This window comes from Lutra lutra, chromosome 7 (genome assembly GCF_902655055.1).
Source record: "Lutra lutra chromosome 7, mLutLut1.2, whole genome shotgun sequence".
Taxonomy (NCBI): Eukaryota; Metazoa; Chordata; class Mammalia; order Carnivora; family Mustelidae; genus Lutra; species Lutra lutra.
In genome coordinates, this window is record NC_062284.1 from 67770731 (window position 1) to 67789363 (window position 18633).

General features: G+C 38.0%; 1 protein-coding gene across 6 annotated transcripts in view; it reads right to left on the bottom strand.

Annotated features, from left to right (window-relative positions):
* CEP152 (centrosomal protein 152) overlaps positions 1 to 18633 on the bottom strand; it is a 101431-nt gene that overhangs the window by 25000 nt on the left and 57798 nt on the right. For 4 of the 6 annotated variants that reach the window (XM_047738051.1, XM_047738049.1, XM_047738050.1 and 1 more), the window contains 4 exons: positions 17531 to 17716; positions 15371 to 15652; positions 12899 to 13030; positions 1568 to 2218 (listed from right to left, as the gene is read on the bottom strand). In XM_047738051.1, the coding sequence (XP_047594007.1) occupies positions 1568 to 2218; positions 12899 to 13030; positions 15371 to 15652; positions 17531 to 17716 (1251 nt within the window). The remainder of the gene's footprint in view (positions 1 to 1567; positions 2219 to 12898; positions 13031 to 15370; positions 15653 to 17530; positions 17717 to 18633) is intronic. The other 2 variants (XM_047738053.1, XM_047738054.1) reach the window with 1 other exon arrangement.

Below are 18633 nucleotides of genomic sequence, written 5' to 3' on the forward strand. Positions count from 1 at the left end.
CCAGAGGAGGCATTTCAAAGCCACCTTTTTTTTTCAGGAATAGAATCTGATCCCACCCAACAAAAGCCACAAAAGTCTAAGTTCTTAACCAAATTACATGATTCTGTCTCCACAGGATGACATAAATCATCCAAATGATCTTAACACTGCTAGCACAATCAGAAACCCTATACAGAGACCCCAGAATTGAGTGTATATTGATAGAAGAAAGGTGTTATATTTTCCTGATCTTTGTAGCAGAGATTGCCTTTTCAGGAAAGTAAACGAGAAAGCATGTAACACGATTTTCCCATCTCTACTCACCCTTAACACTCGCTCTAAGTAATTCTTAGTTATTTTTCCAAAATTTTCAATTAAGTATTACAAGTATTATTCATGGGAAATTATCTTGCCCAGTTATTTTTACATTGAAAACAACTCTTAACTGGTTGCTTTCACATCTCTGCGAAATCAGAATAATAGTATCAACTGGGGTGAACTGGGATGGAGTAAACTGATCTTTCAGGTAACTTTTGGGGATAAAATTCTGTACTATCTCAAACACAGGAGGCAGAAAGTCCAAGCCGTGTCATTTATACCCTACAAAACCCAAGGAATTAGGCCAGAGATTTATACTTTCTTTTTCAGATAAGCAGTTACGCAGATAGTTACACAGGTAGTTACACTGGCAGTTACCAGTTACGCAGGTAACAGAGTAGTTATCCTCAAGTGCAGGACTGGAACTCAGATTTTTTTTCCCAGCTTGTAACTTTCCAGTAAGTATTACTATCAAATGTTCAATCCTGCCTTGAAAATCATTAATCATGGTATCTTAATGAAACTTAACTCTTATGTCTGTTCTCAAAACTTATAATATCGGCATTTTTTTCTACCTCTAATTCCAAATGTTGAAATTGGCTACATATCATTCTAGACTTTTCATGCATATCTCCTTTCTTTAATCATCAGATCTTTCACCAAAACTAAAAGCTAGTATCAGAGACTACTTAGACAACTAAAAGAATATCATTAACTCATTCTACATGCACAGATACAGTAGAGCAACAAAACTGGGCTTCAGAGTTTTGTATGAGTGAGCCATACTTCTAACTGCTTGTTCTACAACATTTTTTGTACTCGGTTGGCATTTTTTTGCCTTTGTGACATAAATTCCTTGAGGGCAAGAAACAGGCTTCCAAACTCTTTAAAAGCTCTTAAGAAACCCTAGTTTAATATGATGCATATTTCTTGAAGTGGTCATGCCCAAGAAACAAAAATAGGAATGAGAGTTAATTCAGTTTCTCAAAGCTCAGGCCCTTACAAAGAACAGCATATATTTTTTAGGAAAAAGAGGTCTACAGCCTAAAAGCTCTGCCTCATATTTGTGGCACCATGAAGAAGCAAAGCTTTTTGGCAAAAAGAAATGAAATCCTCTGGATTCACTACAAAAAGTTGTTAAGCCACTGCTAAAAACTCAAGTTTCATGTCTACTAAACTGTAAAATGAAGAAAGGAAAAAAGACCATATTCAACTTCTACATTCATCTCTGATATTTATTAATAGTGCTTTTGATTTATCAGGAACATACCTTTTCCCACTCGGAGTTGGCATTTTCTATAGCTAGGGAGAGGAGACCTCGAAAAGCTTTCTGTATGCAGGCCTTTAGTTTTTCAAAATATTGGGCAGACACCCATTTTGAAGAACAAGTTGACACGAGTTCCAAGAGTTGCTTGTTCTCTGAATCACTGACATGTTCCTTTTGGGTGTCCTTCAGGAGAAATTCAAGTACAGTGAGGATGTCTTCCTCATACTGATAGATTTCCAGTTGGATCCTCCTGGCTTCCTGCGCTGCCCATTCCCTACGACTCTGGTCTAGACATGTTTGCAATTCTGTCTCCTTCTGAAGAAGTAGTTCAGTTTTCTGTTTCACAAAGTCTTCTTTGGCCGCTGCAAGCACCTCATTAATTTTATTTCGATGATCATCTAAAAATTGCCGGTAATCCTGTTCATTTTGTTCTTGAATTTTGTGGATTTCTTCTTGCTTTTCTTTGTTCCATTCACTCCGGGCCTTTGCCAGCTCAGCCCTGACAACCACAGGGACTTCCTCATTCTTTAACTCAAGCTCTCTCTGGAGAGAATGAATCTTCTCTTCCAATTCTTTTCCAGGTATGCCACTTTTTTTCATATTTTCAAGCTCGTTTTTCCATTTCTCTTTAGCTTCAGAAATCGCAAATGATATCTAAAAGACATAACAATACACATTTAAAATTCTTTGTGATCTCATTAATTAAAAAATTACAGTAACTTTTGGGATAAGACATTGTTCCTAAAATAAACCTATATACTATAACCAAAGATCCTTTCCTTATTTTTTTTAAAGACTTCATTAATTTATTTGAGAGAGAATGAGCAGGGGGAGGAAGAGAGGGAAAAGCAGAAGAAGACTCCCAGCTGATCAGGGACCCCAATGCAGGGCTCCATCCCAGGACCCAGGATCATGACCCAAGCCCAAGGCAGATGCTTAAGCGACTGAATCACCTAGGTGCCCCCTGCTTCATTTTAAATGACCTAATATTTTTGTCTTATGCTATCTTAAAAACACCAGTTTCTTGAAGGAGAACTAGAAATTTAAACTGACCCCAAATATATGTAATTATACAATTACCCAAAATTAACTTCTGAAAAAAAATTCCTATTAGTCTTACACAAATGTAGCCTCAAATTTTACCTATGTCCATGGCAAATGAAATATCTTCTCACATAAAGCAAAAGCAGCCTCATGAAGAAATCTATAACACATACCTGCATAACTTGCAGACAAATTAACTGTATTTTAATGGAAGCACAGTGGTTAGCAGTGTTCATTAAATAACAATACCAGACAGAAAAAGTCATTTTAGTCATTAATCTAATTTTCTGAAAGAATAAGAAGAGTAGCAGATCACAGACAGTAGTAGTACATAACCAAGAAGTCCTAGGGAACCAAAAAACCAAAGCTTGGCTCTAACCCCACCTCTGGCTGCTGAGAGCTGCCTAGCGCAGTGCTTAACAGGGTAGGCTCTGGGGACACACTACGTAGGAAACTGACCAGCCGTGAGATCAAGGGCCCCATCCTCAATTTCCTTGAGCCTTAGGGTCCTCAACTATAAAATGGGGACCATTATAATGCTTACCTGATAGAATTTTGTTAGGAATAAATGGCAAAAGAAAAAAAATCCATTTAAAGCCTTTAGTCTAGAGCCTGGCAGATAAGGACTTAATAAATGTTATGTCGTTCTTACCTTTGGCTGCATGGCCTTAGAAAAGTCACTTAATCTATTTTGTATATGAGATCGTGCAGATCAGATAATGACCTTGAGTGTCTTTTATATTTTCAAAAATATCAAAAGCATATGTGTTAAAGCAAGCATTTCCAAAAGCTTGGCCTGGACAGTGGTGATTGCTAGTAATCAATACTATCTATATGTATGCTCTGGCTGTTGAAATAGGGTTATTTCCTAAATTTTCAGGTATTATATAATCTTAGCAAACATCTTCAACTAAAAAATTCTTAAACATGTTATACACCTCTATTCAACGATGTATTCCTGAAGAGTTGCACATAAATCAAAATTTTTGAATTTGTATTTTAAGTTTTCTAAGGGAACCCACCATCTAAGATGAGCTTTACAAAAGAATGCACAGCAAAATTCTTTTGCTACCAGCAGGATAATTCAGTAGTGATGTGAAACATGTTTAAAGAGTGCTGTCAGGGAAAACAGGATTGTCACCGTGGATACCTGAAAATTACCAGGTGACTTGGTGGAGGTGGAAGATCCTACAGAATTTGGATGACCCGTTGACCTCATCAAAAGTGTGTATCCTATCACATGAAGTGGTGCAAAGCAAATTTGACAGCATTAAGCAACTCAGGGGTTTCCTGATAGTTGCTGCACATTACATCACCTGAGAAGCCTTTAAAAATCCTAATACCCAGGCCACACCCTGTACCTTAAAACATTTAGCCCGGGGGATGGGAGCCTGGCAACAGTATGTTTTAAAAGATCCTCTTCACTTTGACATTCAGAGCACTGGGCAGAAATCACATTGCGTCAACACCCACCGTGGGCCCTCACGATGCTTTGTTTCAAGTTTTTCTAATGTGCAACTAAAGTTTAGGAACCACTGAACCACCTTGACTCTGGTCAAAGTTGGGACTCTGGACAAACTGGCTTTAAATTTTTACAGATCTTGAAGGATCACTCTAACCTTATAAGAACCCTCCAGCCTGTGCTATGAAACTGGCCCTTGCTCACCTTCTTTGGTTTGGAGGAAGGATCCACAAGACGCTAACATTATGTTTTGTGGCTCAATAATTATTTAGAATAGTGCTACTTACACCCGAGTGGCTCTAAAAACTTGCAGTGTTACATCACCTAGGAGTCTGTTAGACACACAAATTCACAGGATTCAATTAGGCCCACCGTTTCAGAATCTCGAGGAAAAAAGCCCAGGAAATCTGCTCTAACAAACCCTCAAGGGGGTCTCATGCCAGCTAAAGTGTGAGAATTAACACACTGTCCTCTGATTTCTACATGTCTGCATTCACATATATCCGAGTCTTCTGGTTCTTAGGAAAGATCTCTTGACTACTCTATTTTCTATATTCTGCCCAACATTATAATTCTTGACGTCAGAGCTCTGAAACACATGCACGTCATCACATTATTTCCCTTTTCTCTTCCTCTTAAATTTCCTTTTGAAATATGTCAGCTTACTAAAAAGTATAGAGAATAATGCAATGAGCACCACTGTGTACTATCACGTAACTTAAGAAGAATGTTAAAACAGGAGGGAGGAGTCAAGATGGCAGAGAAGTAGCAGGCTGAGACTACTTCAGGTAGCGGGAGATCAGCTAAATAGCTTATCTAAAGATTGCAAACACCTACAAATCCAACAGGAGATTGAAGAGAAGAAGAACAGCAATTCTAGAAACAGAAAATCAACCACTATCTGAAAGGTAGGACTGGCGGAGAAGTGAATCCAAAGCAATGGGAAGATAGACCGCGGGGGGAGGGGCCAGCTCTCGGTAAGCGGCGGAGCAACAGAGCACAAAATCAGGACTTTTAAAAGTCTGTTCCACTGAGGGACATCGCTCCAGAGGCTTAACTGGGGTGAAGCCCAGGCGGGGTCAGCGCGGCCTCAGGTCCAACAGGGTCACAGAAGGATCGGGGGTGTCTGAGTGTCGCAGAGATTACCTGTATTAGAACAGGGAAGCCAGCTACGGAGACAGAGCCGAGGAGTGACTCTCAGCTCGGGGTTACCTTGAACCGGTCGCAGGCTCGGTCAGCTCGGAGCGTGGCCGGAGGCCAGGGTGACGGGAGTAATTGGGCGCTGTTCTCTGAGGGCGCAGTGAGGAGTGGGGCCCTGGGCTCTCGGCTCCTCCGGGCCGGAAACCGGGAGGCCACCATCTTCATTCCTGTCTTCCAGATCTCTAAGGAAAGCGCTCAAGGAACAAAAGCTCCCGAAAGCAAACCCAGCAAACCCGAGCGGATTACTCAGCCCGGCCCCAGGGTGAGGGCGGTGCAACTCCGCCTGGGGCAAAGATGCTTGAGAATCACTACAACAGGCCCCTCCCCCAGAAGGTCAACGAGAAACCCAGCCAGGACCAAGTTCACCTGCCAAGGAGTGCAGTTTCAATACCAAGGAGAGCGGCGGAATTCCAGAGGAGAAGAAAGCAAAGCATGGAACTCATGGCTTTATCCCCATGATTCTTTAGCCTTGCAGTTAATTTAATTTTTTTTTCTTTTGCAATTTTTTTTTCTCTACTTCTACTAAATTTTTTTAACTTTTACCGTATTCTTTTTTAACGTTTTTTAAATAGTTTATCTAATATATATATATATATATATATATATATATATATATATTGTTTTTCCTTTTTATATTTTTTATCGGCTTTCTTTTTTTAATAGTTTCTTTTTTTTTTTTCTTTTTTCTGAACCCCTTTTTATACCCTTTCTCCCCCCTCACAATTTGGGATCTCTTCTGATTTGGCTAAAGCATATTTTCCTGGGGTTGTTACCCCTTTTAGAATTTTACTTGCTCCTTCATATACTCTTATCTGGACAAAATGACAAGGCGGAAAAATTCACAACAAAAAAAAGAACTAAAGGCAGTACCGAAGGCTAGGGACCTAATCAATACAGACATTGGTAATATGTCAGATATAGAGTTCAGAATGATGATTCTCAAGGTTCTAGCCGGGCTCGAAAAAGGCATGGAAGATATTAGAGAAACCCTCTCGGGAGATATAAAAGTAATTCTGGAGAAATAAAAGAACTAAAATCTAACCAAGTTGAAATCAAAAAAGCTATTAATGAGGTGCAATCAAAAATGGAGGCTCTCACTGCTAGGATAAATGAGGCAGAAGAAAGAATTAGCGATATAGAAGACCAAATGACAGAGAATAAAGAAGCTGAGCAAAAGAGGGACAAACAGCTACTGGACCACGAGGGGAGAATTCGACAGATAAGTGACACCATAAGACGAAACAACATTAGAATAATTGGGATTCCAGAAGAAGAGGAAACAGAGAGGGGAGCAGAAGGTATATTGGAGAGAATTATTGGAGAGAATTTCCCCAATATGGCAAAGGGAACAAGCATCAAAATCCAGGAGGTTCAGAGAACCCCCCCCCTCAAAATCAATAAGAATAGGTCCACACCCCATCACCCAATAGTATAATTTACAAGTCTTAGTGACAAAGAGAAAATCCTGAAAGCAGCCCGGGAAAAGAAGTCTGTAACGTACATGGTAAAAATATTAGATTGGCATCAGACTTATCCACAGAGACCTGGCAGGCCAGAAAGAGCTGGCATGATATATTCAGAGCACTAAATGAGAAAAACATGCAGCCAAGAATACTATATCCAGCTAGGCTATCATTGAAAATAGAAGGAGAGATTAAAAGCTTCCAGGACAAACAAAAACTGAAAGAATTTGCAAACACCAAACCAGCTCTACAGGAAATATTGAAAGGGGTCCTCTAAGCAAAGAGAGACCCCAAAAGTAGTAGATCAGAAAGGAACAGAGAAAATATACAGTAACAGTCACCTTACAGGCAATACAATGGCACTAAATTCATATCTCTCAATACTTACCCTGAATGTTAATGGGCTAAATGCCCCAATCAAAAGACACAGGGTATCAGAATGGATAAAAAAAACAAAACCCATCTATATGTTGCCTACAAGAAACTCATTTTAGACCCGAAGACATCTCCAGATTTAAAGTGAGGGGGTGGAAAACAATTTACCATGCTAATGGACATCAGAAGAAAGCAGGGGTGGCAATCCTTATATCAGATCAATTAGATTTTAAGCCAAAGACTATTATAAGAGATGAGGAAGGACACTATATCATACTCAAAGGGTCTGTCCAACAAGAAGATCTAACAATTTTAAATATCTATGCCCCTAACGTGGGAGCAGCCAACTATATAAACCAATTAATAACAAAATCAAAGAAACACATCAACAATAATACAATAATAGTAGGGGACTTTAACACTCCCCTCACTGAAATGGACAGATCATCCAAACAAAAGATCAACAAGGAAATAAAGGCCTTAAATGACACACTGGACCAGATGGACATCACAGATATATTCAGAACATTTCATCCCAAAGCAACAGAATACACATTCTTCTCTAGTGGACATGGAATTTTCTCCAGAATAGATCACATCCTCGGTCCTAAATCAGGTCTCAACCAGTATCAAAAGATTGGGATCATTCCCTGCATATTTTCAGACCACAATGCTCTAAAGCTAGACCTCAATCACAAGAGGAAATTTGGAAAGAACCCAAATACATGGAGACTAAACAGCATCCTTCTAAAGAATGAATGGGTCAACCAGGAAATTAAAGAAGAATTGAAAAAATTTATGGAAACAAATGATAATGAAAACACAACGGTTCAGAATCTGTGGAACACAACAAAGGCAGTCCTGAGAGGAAAATATATAGCGGTACAAGCCTTTCTCAAGAAACAAGAAAGGTCTCAGGTACACAACCTAACCCTACACCTAAAGGAGCTGGAGAAAGAACAAGAAAGAAAGCCTAAACCCAGCAGGAGAAGAGAAATCATAAAGATCAGAGCAGAAATCAATGAAATAGAAACCAAAACACAATAGAATAAATCAACGAAACTAGGAGCTGGTTCTTTGAAAGAATTAATAAGATTGATAAACCCCTGGCCAGACTTATCAAAAAGAAAAGAGAAAGGACCCAAATAAATAAAATCATGAATGAAAGAGGAGAGATCACAACGAATACCAAAGAAATACAGACAATTATAAGAACATACTATGAGCAACTCTATGCCAACAAATTTGACAATCTGGAAGAAATGGATGCCTTCCTAGAAACTAATAAACTACCACAACTGAACCAGGAAGAAATAGAAAGCCTGAACAGACCCATAACCAGTAAGGAGATTGAAACAGTCATCAAAAATCTCCAGACAAACAAAAGCCCAGGGCCAGATGGCTTCCCGGGGGAATTCTACCAAACATTTAAAGAACTAATTCCTATTCTCCTGAAACTGTTCCAAAAAATAGAAATGGAAGGAAAACTTCCAAACTCATTTGATGAGGCCAGCATCACCTTGATCCCAAAACCAGACAAGGATCCCATCAAAAAAGAGAACTACAGACCAATATTCTTGATGAACACAGATGCAAAAATTCTCGCCAAAATACTAGCCAATAGGATTCAACAGTACATTAAAAGGATTATTCACCACGACCAAGTGGGATTTATTCCAGGGCTGCAAGGTTGGTTCAACATCCGCAAATCAATCAGTGTGATACAACACATTAATAAAAGAAAGAACAAGAACCATATGATACTCTCCATAGATGCTGAAAAAGCATTTGACAAAGTACAGCATCCCTTCCTGATCAAAACTCTTCAAAGTGTAGGGATAGACGGCACATACCTCAATATTATCAAAGCCATCTATGAAAAACCCACTGCAAATATCATTCTCAATGGAGAAAAACTGAAAGCTTTTCTGCTAAGGTCAGGAACACGGCAGGGATGTCCGTTATCACCACTGCTATTCAACATAGTACTAGAAGTCCTAGCCTCAGCAACCAGACAACAAAAGGAAATTAAAGGCATCCAAATCGGCAAAGAAGAAGTAAACTATCACTCTTCGCAGATGATATGATACTATATGTGGAAAACCCAAAGACTCCACTCCAAAACTGCTAGAACTTGTACAGGAATTCAGTAAAGTGTCAGGATATAAAATCAATGCACAGAAATCAGTTGCCTTTCTCTACACCAACAACAAGACAGAAGAAAGAGAAATTAAGGAGTCCATCCCGTTTACAATTGCACCCAAAACTATAAGATACCTAGGAATAAACCTAACCAAAGAGACTAAGAATCTATACACAGAAAACTATAAAGTACTCATGAAAGAAATTGAGGAAGACACAAAGGAAAGGAAAAATGTTCCATGCTCCTGGATTGGAAGAATAAATATTGTGAAAATGTCTATGCTACCTAAAGCAATCTACACATTTAATGCAATTCCTATCAAAGTACCATCCATTTTTTCAAAGAAATGGAACAAATAATCCTAAAATTTATATGGAACCAGAAAAGACCTTGAATAGCCAAAGGAATATTGAAAAAGAAAGCCAAAGTTGGTGGCATCACAATTCCGGACTTCAAGCTCTATTACAAAGCTGTCATCATCAAGACAGCATGGTACTGGCACAAAAACAGACACATAGATCAATGGAACAGAATAGAGAGCCCAGAAATGGACCCTCAACTCTATGGTCAACTCATCTTCGACAAAGCAGGAAAGAATGTCCAATGGAAAAAAGACAGCCTCTTCAATAAATGGTGTTGGGAAAACTGGACAGCCACATGCAGAAAAATGAAATTGGATCATTTCCTTACATCACACACGACAATAGACTCAAAATGGATGAAGGATCTCAATGTGAGAAAGGAATCCATCAAAATCCTTGAGGAGAACACAGGCACCAACCTCTTCGACCTCAGCCGCAGCAACATCTTCCTAGGAACATCGCCAAAGGCAAGGGAAGCAAGGGCAAAAATGAACTTTTGGGATTTTATCAAGATCAAAAGCTTTTGCACAGCAAAGGAAACAGTTAACAAAACCAAAAGACAACTGACAGAGTGGGAGAAGATATTTGCAAATGACATATCAGATAAAGGGCTAATGTCCAAAATCTATAAAGAACTTAGCAAACTCAACACCCAAAGAACAAATAATCCAATCAAGAAATGGGCAGAGGACATGAACAGACATTTCTGCAAAGAAGACATCCAGATGGCCAACAGACACATGAAAAAGTGCTCCATATCACTCGGCATCAGGGAAATACAAATCAAAACCACAATGAGATATCACCTCACACCAGTCAGAATAGCTAAAATTAACAAGTCAGGAAATGACAGATGCTGGCGAGGATGCGGAGAAAGGGGAACCCTCCTACACTGTTGGTGGGAATGCAAGCTGGTGCAACCACTCTGGAAAACAGCATGGAGGTTCCTCAAAATGTTGAAAATAGAACTACCCTATGACCCAGCAATTGCACTGCTGGGTATTTACCCTAAAGATACAAACGTAGTGATCCGAAGGGGCACGTGCACCCGAATGTTTATAGCAGCAATGTCTACAATAGCCAAACTATGGAAAGAACCTAGATGTCCATCAACAGACGAATGGATAAAGAAGAAGTGGTATATATACACAATGGAATACTATGCAGCCATCAAAAGAAATGAAATCTTGCCATTTGCGACGACGTGGATGGAACTAGAGGGTATCATGCTTAGCGAAATAAGTCAATCGGAGAAAGACAACTATCATATGATCTCCCTGATATGAGGGAGAGGAGATGCAACATGGGGGGTTGCGGGGGTGGGAGAAGAATAAATGAAACAAGATGGGATTGGGAGGGAGACAAACCATAAGTGACTCTTAATCTCACAAAACAAACTGAGGGTTGATGTGGGGAGGGGGGGTTGGGAGGGAGGGGTGGGGTTATGGATATTGGGGAGGGTATGTGCTATGGTGAGTGCTGTGAAGTGTGTAGACCTGGCGATTCGCAGACCTGTACCCCTGGGGATAAAAATATATGTTTATAAAAAATAAAATTAAGAAAAAAAAAAAAAAGATTGTTAAAATAGTTTATTCATGCTGAATTATTTCCCTAAGTCATCTGTGGAATAAGATTATAAATATGACATATGAATAATTCACAATGTCTGTTGCACATATTATTTTCAAAAAATGGTTGTAATATTGGGAGAACAGTATGTACTTAACACTGCAATGTATTTTTTTTTGTATTATAATTAAGAAGAGAGAATTTACATATGTGGCATAAAATCATACCCTATGTTTGTTATTTGGACTTCTCATAAAGATTCTATGTCCATTTTCTGCTGTACTTATCCACAGATTCTTGTTTTTCTCATAAATTTGTATTGTTTTTATCATGTATTAGTATTAACATTTCTCATGTTTAAGATTATGTATTTATTTGACACAGAGAGAGAGAGAGAAAGAGAGAGAGCGCGCAAGCACAAGCAGAGTGGCAGGCTGAGGGAGAGGGAGTAGCAGACTTCTCGCTGAGCAGGGAGCCCATTGTGGGGTCCTGATTCCAGGACTCTCAGATCATGACCTGAGCCAAAGGCAGACACTCAACTGACTGAGCCACCCAGGTGCCCCATCGTTTCCCATGTTTATTCATTTTCCTTTTTATTATCCTGTCATTTTTAATTATAAAAGCAAAAATGTTTTAAATGTTTGTACCTATTTTATCTACTTAATCTTTGCTACTATGTCTGTTGTCCCAAAATTGAGTTATTATGGTAAAAATATAAAATATCCCTTTCTTTCCCCTATGTGCTTATTTAAAAATGTTTAACTTTTTTTTTTTTTTTTTTTTTTTGGGTGGACAGTAAAGCAAAACCTATTGATAGTAAAGTTTATTGACGGATAGTACAAAGCTCCTAGAAAGAGACCTGAGAGGGTTGCCCTAAAAATGTTTAACTTCTTAATCAATTTAGACTTTATTGTGATGCATGCTTGGGTAACCTTAATTTTTCCAAATTGCTCTCTGGCTATCAGAAGAGTATTTATTATGGAATAATTCCTTATCCCCTTGTTTTGAAACAATTAAGCTTTCATTCACAGTTGGTCCTATCTCTGAAGTATGTATAATACAGAATGAAAAAGGATTCTCTTTTTGTGACTCAACACTGAATTGTCATTTTCCAACATATTCTATTATGTGTTAGGGCTGGACTACTATTTCTTTTCCAGAACATTTAAAAAATTTCTAGTCTTTTCCAAGTAAATTTTAGTATTATTGTGTCAAATTTCAAAACCATGTTCAGTTTATTGTCATTTTGATTAGAATTGGTTTACTCTAATAAATTGGGAGAATGCAAAATGATTTTGTTTCTGGTCAAACATGACGTATCCGGAAAGGATTGTTGGCTATTTTCCAAGACTATAAGACTACTGAGTGAGCGCAGAGAACAAACCATGTGAAAGGATACTGCACAACTATTAATAAACAGATAAATACCTGCTCCGAATTTCTCCTAATGATAGGGCAAGATCAAATGGGATTCAGTTTCACAGTTAAGGTTACCTTCCTGACTATGAGAGTTTCAGGACCCTAAAATATATTCTTTCTCCCTCAATATCTTGATGATGATAACAGACATCATCAGCCAGGCTCTGAGCTAATGTTCAACATGGATGATTATACTTAATCCTTCCATAACCATCTGAGCAGATACAAATTCCTGGGACAAAGCTGGGAGGTCAGCAGAGAGGCCATTGTGAAGCATCTATCAAGGAGAGCGCTTACCCGTCTGGCCACAGTGATGTCTTGTTGTTCTTCCCACTTCTTCTGTTCTGCTCTGACACGTGCTTTATACTCTGCAAGGTCAGGCATTTCTTCTAGCCATCGATGACGAGCATTTTGTACAGCTGTTTCCACCTGCAATTGGATATTGCAAGAGAAAGAGGTAAAGTGAGGTATTAACCTTCAGAAAGAGCCCATTTGCAAATAGCTACAACAATTTCATGTGTATTTCACACTGTACTGCACTACATTAGTTACAGTGACTTCTAGTACTCCACCTTATCCCCAACAGGAGATTCTCATCCTTCTGTTCAAAACTTCCCACACTGCCCCCATGAGAATGCCACCACAACAAGCAGGAATCTATAAATGTTCGACGGTCAATACTACTATTGGAAAGCTTCATACAAAGTACCAACGCCATTTCCAAAAAACTCCTATTTCTCTTGAGAAAAAGGAGAAGACATGCAGGAATGCTGCTTGAGGTCAGCTGCTGTCTAGTAGCACACCAACCATATCCACAGTCCTCCCGCCTTACATATAGACACATTAACACATGCTGGCACACACCGATATTTTTTATAGCTTTGTCCCAGAGCAAGTTTTCCTGTCTATTGTGAGTTTGCAACTAAAGAATGAAGGTGATGCATTGATTCAGGCAAAAATGTAAGACCTGATGAATTATGAGGGCTACATGGTTGTAAATCTGTCACAGGTTACCACAAGATAATTTATTAAGTACTCTTCCCTTATTTTGAAATACTCACAGACACACATATACCTACATCCATACAAACATACAGAAACCAAGTTGACATAAGGGGCTTAACTGTTTTTGCAAAATGCTAAATATATTTACAGGTAAATTCCAGGGAGTTAAAAATATGGGGAAAAGATAAAGCTCCTATGGAAATTTATATTCCTTAAAAAGTTATTATGAATACTTCCTTTCTACTACATCATGTTATTTATTTTTCTTCACAAGATCTATGATTAGATATACACCAGAGCAGTATCCTTAAACATATCTCTTTGTCTGTAGAACATTTTCTTAACTCTGTTCAAACCTTAAACATTTCGGGAAATTATTTAACTGACAGAAGATGCCCTTGATACCATTATATATATTCGCCTATGTTTCCATTCCATAAGGATTCCCTCTAAAATCACACAGAACAATTTAACAAAGAGGCAGAATGCCAAGTTTTTATCAAAAGTGGAATATACTTTAACATATTACTTCAGGTATTATTTTAAGAGTTTTTAATAAGTGATAGGTCTAAAATAGTAAATATAAACTAAAGAATGTTATATTAAGGTCCAGGAACCTCTGAGGGACTAAATATCCTATCAGGTGCTCTGTGAGGCCAAGACTATTTTCAAAATAATATTCAGACCTTTTTTCACTCCCACTCATTCATGTGTGGACAACACAATGCTCCAGAGGCTACATGCTATATGGCATCTCATTGCTCTGACAGCCAATGGCAAGCATGCTTCAGTATTCTTTTTTAAAAATTTCTCGAAGTTATTTTCCAATACAGTAAAAAGGTATAACACACACAGAGAAAAGCTCTTTAGGGTCTTACATTTTTTGAAAGTGTAAAGGCATCCTGAAACCAAAAAATCACTATAATAATACAGATAAAATAATATTAACTTTTTATTCCATTTATACAGAGCTATACTTTTCTCAGTATGACACTTTTAGAAACCAAGTAACATGACCCAGTTAAATGGGAGCTAGTTTTCTGAGTGCTTGGTCCAAGGGGAGGCAATGGCACCGCTTTCTGGCAGGATATGGGATTGACAGACAATGTCCCATTTGAGGGGCATGCCTGCAGATTCAACTCTGCAAGTCTCAATGTAAATACTGTTAAATATCTTACTTGCTTTAAGTTTGTTTTTCTATAACTACTTCAGTGGAGTATTTTCTGTAAAGTTAGATATGAAAGATACATAGTGAAATTGTGCTTCATTCAGCTGTAAAACCACCTTTAACCTTGATCATTCTCATGCTAGATTGAAAAAGGAGCAAATATTCTGAAAACTTAAAGAATACACAGAAAAACCAAGGGAGTAAAAGCTTTGTGACAGAAATATAATGAAGAAAATTTTAGTGACAACATAAGAGGTTCTCTACCCTAGAATGCATAAAATTTTTTAAAATATAAAGTTTTGAGGGCGCCTGGGTGTCTCAATCTGTTAAATGGTTGCTTTCGGCTCAGGTCATGACCCCAGGGTCCTGGAATCGAGCCCCATGTCGGGTTCCTTGTTTGGTAAGGAGCCTGCTTCTCCCTCTCCCTCTGCCTGCCTGTAGCCGCCCCCGACTTGTGTTCTCTCTGTCTGTGTCAAAAAAATAAAGTCTTAAAAAATATATATATAAAGTTACAAACAAGTTCAATGGTACCATTTTACAGGTTTTCATTAATAGGCAGTTCCAATAATTTTACAATAATAAAGCATTAATATTACCTGTTGGGCAATATTTTCACAGTATTTGAGTTCTAATTCAACTTCAAGTTTTTTCAAACCCCCATTGATAGCTGTCTCCTTCTCTTGTTCTAAATCTTGCCGCATCTTCCGCGTTTGTTCTTCTAGTATGATTGCCATCTCTTTCTTGGAAATAACATCCATGGCGGTAACTTGGTCAGTTTGGCTGCAGCAATCTGAAGTCTTCTTTTTCAGGGCCTTTATGGTTTGATCCAGCTTAGACTGCCACTCCTTTTCAAGCTGTTGAATAAGTTCTTGTTTGATCTGTTTTCAGAAGAAAAATCATACAAAAAAATACTCAAATAAGCAAAAACTAGAATTAATAGCTAGCCAAAAGAGCAACCACAGCTGTGTTTGAAAACCATCTAGACATTGTTGTAGTAATTACATGAGATTTAGAAACTTAGTTGATGAAAATATATTCTCAAGTAAATCCTGAAAGTTACTGTGTATATACGTGACATAAATCACATGGAGGATTTAAATGTACTGCATAAGGTCAGGCTATCTTGCTCTCAAGATACAACCTTCTGGAAGCTTTGACACTGCCACTACAAAAATGACATGATTTTTTTTTTTTTTTAAAGAAGAAAACTTCTATTAATATGCGGTTTTTTTCCCCCATCAACACCAGGCTTTCCACAAAGCAGGGACTGAGTTAAATCTAATTAATCAACCTAAAACTGAAAAATCTAAAAACAGTTCTATTTACTTAAACAGATTAGAATCTTGTTTGTTATGATACTACGCTCTAGTGTTAGAGTTAACTATAAATTCAAGAAGGGGGGGGGCATAGTAGAAGAATGTTTTGTTGTTGTTGTTGTTAACTTTATTTTTTTCAGTGTTCCAAGATTGTTTATGCACCACACTCAGTGCTCCATGCAATACGTGCCCTCCTTAATACGCACCACCAGGCCATCCCACCCCCCCCAACCCCCCCCCCCCACTAAAACCCTCAGTTTGTTTCTCAGAGTCCACAGTCTCTCACGGTTTGTTTCCCCTCTGATTCCCCCAACTCGCTTCTCCTCTCCATCTCCCACTGTCCGTGTTATTCCTTGTGCTCCACAATTAAGTCAGAAGAATGTTTTAATGATAACTTTCTACTTTCAACAAAATGCTAGGATGCATCCAAACACAGTCAGTCTTAGGCAAAAATGTGATACAGCAGAACTTGCTTTTTCTTTTTCCTGTTTTCTACCTTCTGGGTATCCAGAGTTCTCAAACTACTTCCCTGGCTACCACATTCCCAGGTTGCATTGGTTCATTTGAAATGGCAACCTGTGTAAGGGTTTATGCTTTCCTGACAGTCTCCCAAAAACATTAGCTATCTCATCCTTCTTGTGAAAACTGGTGAGCAAATTCAACGAAAAACAATTTGCAACAATGTAAAAATAGGGAATTTGTTTTGTGCTACCCAGATTTTATATATATAAATACATACAACATATATATTCTAGAATATATATTTTTATATTAAAACATGACGAGTAAAAGAATTTCAGGTGTCAGCACTAGACTAATGAATTGCTCTTGGGGATGTGGAAAGAAGGAAAGGCCGAAAGAAAGAACAGTGGTCTACTAGTCCACTTGAGGTGGTACCAACTCCAATTAATAGCGATCTTGTGCTTAAGAGAATCTAGTTTCAATAAGCATGAAAATTTATTTCATTTCCGACTAAGTTTTCTAGATCATAAACTGATTCTAAATTTTGTAGAAAACTACTAGCAATCTCATTTGCTACTTAGGTAACAAAGGTAATGTTTTGTGCTTCTGAGCCTGTCTAGTCATTACTTCTTTCTTCTAATCTACAATACAGGGTATTTATTTATTATAGACTGTTCTGGAGTTATCTGAACCATTCCCCAATATGAAATTAGATATGGATTTCATTTTGAGGAATCAAAAAAGTGCTCTTCCAAAAACCATTATATCCTGAATTGGGTTGAAGAGTTGGAGGGGAGGGGGAAGTTTAAAAAAAATAAAGGCTTACTAGTGTAAGCTGCCAATAGCCCAATTCTGAGACATGAAATAAATGATTATGTATGTACTTGCAATTAAAAATTGTGTTCAGGAAGAACTGTTCTCTACAGTTAATACTACCTTTTTTAAACATGGTGACTAGAAAGAAATTTTAACCCACACCTCTTTCTGCTCCTCATCCCAGTGTGATTTGGCTAACAACACTTCATTTTCAACCTGTTGCTTAATATCAGTTTCTTGTTCTTTCAGCCACTTGTTCTTTTCCATCATTAGGGTACCTTGGTACTTTTCTTCAAGTTCCACCTGCAGTTTGCTTACATATTCTTCTCTTTCCTCCAGTAACTGTCTCTTAAACAAAATTCAAGTAAATATCTCTGTATAACACTAATACTCTTCAAGTCAAATATATAAAATAATGGTTACATGCATGTAATAGCAACAGAGACAAATGATCTTCCTACATGCTAACTCTATCAGCTTAGTAAACTGTCTTATGAAGAACTTAGATCTCAAATATCGGATAAAAAAATTTATATACGGCTATATCAAAAGAAAAAGCATCTGGGACGCCTGGGTGGCTCAGTTGGTTAGGCAGCTGCCTTCGGCTCAGGTCATGATCCCAGCATCCTGGGATCGAGTCTCACATCGGGCTCCTTGCTCATCAGGGAGCCTGCTTCTCCCTCTGCCTCTGCCTGCCATTCTGTCTGCCTGTGCTTGCTCTCTCTCCCTCTCTCTGACAAATAAATAAATAAAATCTTTAAAAAAAAAAAGAAAAAGAAAAAGCATCTAACTATTCAATAAATAAAGTCCCAGAACATCAACTTTTTAAAAAGTGAAACTGACATTTACATTTACACCCATCACGGGACCCATTAGATATTATAGCCCAGAAAAAAAATGCGTACTTCTCAAAGACTTATATTCCAATGCAAGTCAAAAATTATTGCTCTATCTTAAAAGTTACACATCCTATAATAAATTCAGATTGGTATTTTTTTTTTTTCACTACAAAGACAAAATTTTTTATCACAACCAGCTGAAGCATTATCAAATAGTAACTGTCAAGGGCCAGATAAAGTCTAATAATTTAAGTATTACTATAACATTCTCTACTTACTCTAGAAATCCAGTTGATTGAAAAATTCTAATAAAGATCTACTCAGGGATCGAAATGACCTTTAACAGTTTTGTTTTGGAAATTTTTAGAAATGGTTCTCTGGACATTCCACTGAGATGCCACTGAAGCCCACAGAATGTCATGCCTG